General features: G+C 45.1%; 1 protein-coding gene across 1 annotated transcript in view; it reads right to left on the reverse strand.

The window, feature by feature from the left end:
* LOC109377878 (interferon-induced very large GTPase 1-like) overlaps positions 1-4,478 on the reverse strand; it is a gene marked incomplete at its 5' end in the record, with an annotated part of 11,565 nt that extends 7,087 nt beyond the window's left edge. Inside the window, 2 exons of the mRNA XM_019634355.1 lie at positions 278-1,884; positions 2,666-4,478. Of these exons, the coding sequence (XP_019489900.1) occupies positions 278-1,884; positions 2,666-4,478 (3,420 nt within the window). The remainder of the gene's footprint in view (positions 1-277; positions 1,885-2,665) is intronic.
* Between the last annotated feature and the right edge of the window lie 4 nt (positions 4,479-4,482).

Here is a 4,482-nt window from a genome sequence, read left to right on the forward strand (position 1 = left end):
ACTCTGACTGGAAGATCCACTGCATGATGGAATGAGCCTGAGGAAAGTTTGTCACTCTGTAGATGTGAGGATCCAAAAGGCTGCACAGCTGAGATTTAATAAATTTGGTTTTATAAATGGAAGACTTTTTGCAAAATTTAACAGTGTTTATCAGAAAATTCTGCAGACCCCAATCTGTGAGGCATATGTTAACCCAAGTATCATAACTTTTAGTTTTTTGACTCAACATTTGCATGAAATTTATCAGCCTTTTAAGCTGCTCTTCTGGATCAGATACCTCCCAGGAATTCACATCCTCTAGGAAAACCCTAGCCTCCTTCCCAACACTCAATAATTCTTCTCCATATTGGATCTGTGCAGGGAGGCTATTCAGAGCAGTGTAGCTGTCTTTCAGCAAGGTAGCTACCTGAAGAGGATTCTTAAAATCCCTTCTGTGGTTGGAGAGGATGATGTCCCAAATGGGCACCAGCTGAAGTCCCCGGTCAATGACACACCAGGTTTGATTACTGGCAACTAGGCCAACTTTCCACTGGAAAAAGCTATTTGCTTCTGGTGGGCCACCTGTGTGGGCCACAGATAGTTGGACTTTGGTTTGGAGATTTTGGCATGTTGTGCTTTGGGAGGACGTGTTTGATTGAGAGTCTGACACATCCACACCTGCAGCTACTTTCACTCCAAAACCACTGTAGCTGCCCCTTATGTAACTATTCAGGGACTCTGCTGACTGCTGTTTCACTTCTGCCAGCTGCTCACTTTGGAAACCCTCTGAAATAGCTTTCCACCAGTAGATTCCTCCCAGGTGCAAAGGGCCCTGGTTAGCATGAGAGCCAAACCTGTGGAAGAAAGCTTCAGCCCTGTGTCTTAGCAAGGGGGGTCTGTCTAGGCCTGCGGGCTGATCCAGGAGATCTTCAAAGCATTTCAATTCCTGGAGAGCAGCCTTGGAGAACTGGAGCTGATCAATGGGAAAGTGGCAGGAGGCGAGTGGGACATAACTGAACTTGGTAGAACAGAAATAAGACTGTTCAGAATGTGATTGATGGGTTTCCTTGGATTCTGAATGTTCGCTGTGATCCATACCAGTTTCCAAGCTAAATCCCCAACCTCCACCCTTGGCTGAAGCAGTTACGCTGAAGCCCAGCTTCTCTATTGCCTGGGTGAACATAGCTTCTGCATGAGAAGATGTAAATTCCTGTGTTTCCATTCGTGTGCCCTGCTCAGGGCCATAGAGTGAGAACTCCTTAGGGACACTGAGTAGCTCCTGCCTCTTCTCTATAAGGTCTCTTTGGTAGCTGGTTTTGTAAATTCCCTGCAGGGCCAGCCCTCCAGATGCCCATCTCACCAGATCTCTATCTGGGAGGTTTTGCCTGTGAGACAGTGTCCCCTCCGTGAGGTTGAGTTGTCTCTGCATGTTTTCCATGACCTCTCTTAGGCACTTTTCAAGGGGTGGCCAGTATTCTTCTGGGATTTCCATCACCTGCCTCAGCTCTGTCTCTTTTTTCCTCACTGCCTCTTCGTGTTGTTGTCTGCCTTCTGACAGCAAATTTTTTAGCTCCTGTAGCACGTGCTCTGCCTTCTGTTGCTGTTTCTTTATCATTTCCACCTGAGATTCCTGGAACTCTGAAAGGCTATTTGAGTGTGACAGGTGAAGCAGCTTCTCCAGGGCCCTTTTCTCCCAGGGATACTGTGCCTGGGATTTCAGCTGCTGGAGGTCTTTGTCTTCTAGGTGTTGTAGGGCCTGGACACTGGTCACACTCAGATGTTCCTGCAGCTTGGGCAACCAGTACTCAACTGCCAGTCCTACTTCTCTCAGCATCTCTTGGAGATCCTGCCTTTTTTTGCCTCTGAGAAGGGGCTCATCAGCGGTGGACTTTGCTGTGTCCATGGCTGTGGAAAGAAAAGATACTCAGTTAGCCTGTGTCATGCCCTAAAAAAGTGTCAGCCCCGTGGCCACAGCGTGAGTGTACTAAAGACGCAAGTCTTTAAGGCTTTCTAATCCCCTCCTTTCATTATTCCAATAAATATATTTTAACACTATTTTAAAAAATGTGTGTGTGTGTGTGTGTGTGTGTGTGTGTGTGTGTGTAAGACATCTTTCTAGGTGTTCTGATTATGTACTGCCATTCTAGTTGCCAGGGTGAATTGCAACTTAAAAGCCTGGCTTTTGACACTTCCTATTACACAGAATCAATTGCATGGAGAGCGTTATGCTGAGAATTGGCTTTTGAACATATATATGGTTTGATAGCTTGATGTTTATTTTAAAAACAGAGTGGGACCACCAATTATCATTCCTTATTTTCTCTCAAACCTGTGTGAATACTGTTCTTCTGTGTGTTACTCCTTCTTAGGACCTTTTGTGTTATTTATTTACTTTCTTATCCTTTAAAATATACATCTAGATGTTAGCATCATGCTGTCAGATCTTCTTCCTTTTTGTCCCACTTTTTGTTTTTAAAGATTTCTATTGGGGAACTGGGGAGGGGAAGAGCACTGGAGAATTGGGGGAAGGGGAACAGACAAGTTGCTGTCCTTTTGTTCTTCAGTCTAGTTGTGGAGGACGTTGCTTCACTGGCCCAAGTTGACACCATCATTGCGCTCTTCCTGGGCGAGGAAGATCAGTCGCCGGCTTCTCGATGGCCACTCATGGCAGCTGCTGGCCACTCACACTGGCTGCCGGNATGGACAAAGAGGCAACTTGGGGAGATTTTTACTTGTTTCATCCTCAAAAAGGCTTGGACAACTATTTGGAGAATATCTTGCATTTCTGATGGATTTTCCCCAAAAATATTGATCAGAGTCAAGTTTGCAAGTCCAATAACAAACGTTGCCAACTCATTGTCACGATTCTTAGATTTGTTGCTCAGTTCTGGGGCCCGAAGTCCTTCTGTGTCCACAATAAGCACAAAGTCAAAGCCAAGTTCCTCTGAGAATGTCTCCTCCACCTTCAGGAGCTGCATGTAGGCCCCCCGGGTACACCTCCCAGCACTGACAGTGAACTGCAGCCCAAAAAGTGCATTCAGCAGGGTGGACTTCCCTGAGCTCTGCAGGCCAAGAATGGAAAGAACAAACAGCCGTTTGTTTCCAAGTTTCTCAGAGAGCTTGTCAAAAAGAGCTGTCACCCACTTTAGAGGCACATATGAAGCGTCCCCATCCATCAGCTCAATGGGCACACCAGATATCATTAGATCTGCAGCAATCTGGGGAAGGGAGAGAAAAAGCATATCTTTTGTGGACGAAGCCTCTTCCAGAGCTTCATAGATCTGGCCAATTTCTCTGAGAAGTTGCTCAATTCCCAAGGAACAGTCACTAATCTCTGTGGCGATAGCTTCTACCTCATTTTGCCGAACTTTCAGGTTGTTGCTATTTGGTGCCTTTTGCTTTTCTGTTTGTATCAGTGACCACAAAATCTTTTGCTTTTCATTCAGTTTTTCCAAGTGTCCTGCAGTCAGTTTGTCTAAAAACATACTCAGCCATTGCAAAAAGTAGAGTGTGGTGTGAGTTTCTGAATGTGTTTGGAGAATTTCAAGAACAGAGCGCATTAAATCATTGAGAGGAAAGGCTCTGTTCAACTGTTCATGTCGTATTCTCTGTTTTTCTGTCTCAATCTCACATTTGTGTTGTTCAATGCTCCGATTCCCCTTTTCTCTCAGGTGATAGAGTTCTTTGTCCTTTTTGCACCAAAGATGCCACAGTTGTCCCTGGAGGGGTAGTAAGTTTTCTTTCACCTGAGATATGTTCGTTTCTTTCAGAAGGGCCATTAGGATCTCTGCCTTTTCTTTGGCTTCCTTGCACTCTCTCTTGTCTTCATCAATAAAGAATCCTTGCTTGCGAGCAATGTGGGAACAGTCCTCTATGCTCAGAACAGCGTCTGAGAGCTCTAGCAAACGTGTGATTGTAGTAGCGAGCTCCTCTGTTAATTCTGCCTCATTTCTGTTCCTGATCCCAATGAATGCTTTCTGTTTAGAGGTATTGGCCATGGTTTTTTCTTTGTCATCAAGCAAACAGATCAGAGGCCTTGATGACTGACTCAATTCACGGACAATTTTTCGGTTTTCTTTATTGTCATCTGAAGTAGACATGAGGACAACAATGAGAGAAGAGACCTCCTGCAGGAAGATGAGTTGCTTCTCATGTTCCTTTGCGTCTCCATGAAGATTGGTGAAGGTCAAGCAGTTGTCAAATCTTTCTTCATCTTCCCCCCCAGGACAGAACCAGCAGACTTCCACCACACCCCCCATCAAGAGACAGTCTTTGCTACTCCCTCTGCAATGTCGGTGAAAAAAAATGTCATGTTTACGTTTACTGAGGAGACAGTTCATGATCTGAGATTTGGAAGTAGAGAAGCCATTTCCAACTCTAATAAAGGACACAACGGGGGTAGAGACACAACACATCTGCTTATTCTTGTAATTGTTTTTCTCTTCTTTTGGTGATTTCCTGGCTTCCTGCCAGCTTCTTCTAATTTGACGGAGAGACCAGAGA

This window comes from Hipposideros armiger, unplaced genomic scaffold (genome assembly GCF_001890085.2).
Source record: "Hipposideros armiger isolate ML-2016 unplaced genomic scaffold, ASM189008v1 scaffold_1597, whole genome shotgun sequence".
Taxonomy (NCBI): Eukaryota; Metazoa; Chordata; class Mammalia; order Chiroptera; family Hipposideridae; genus Hipposideros; species Hipposideros armiger.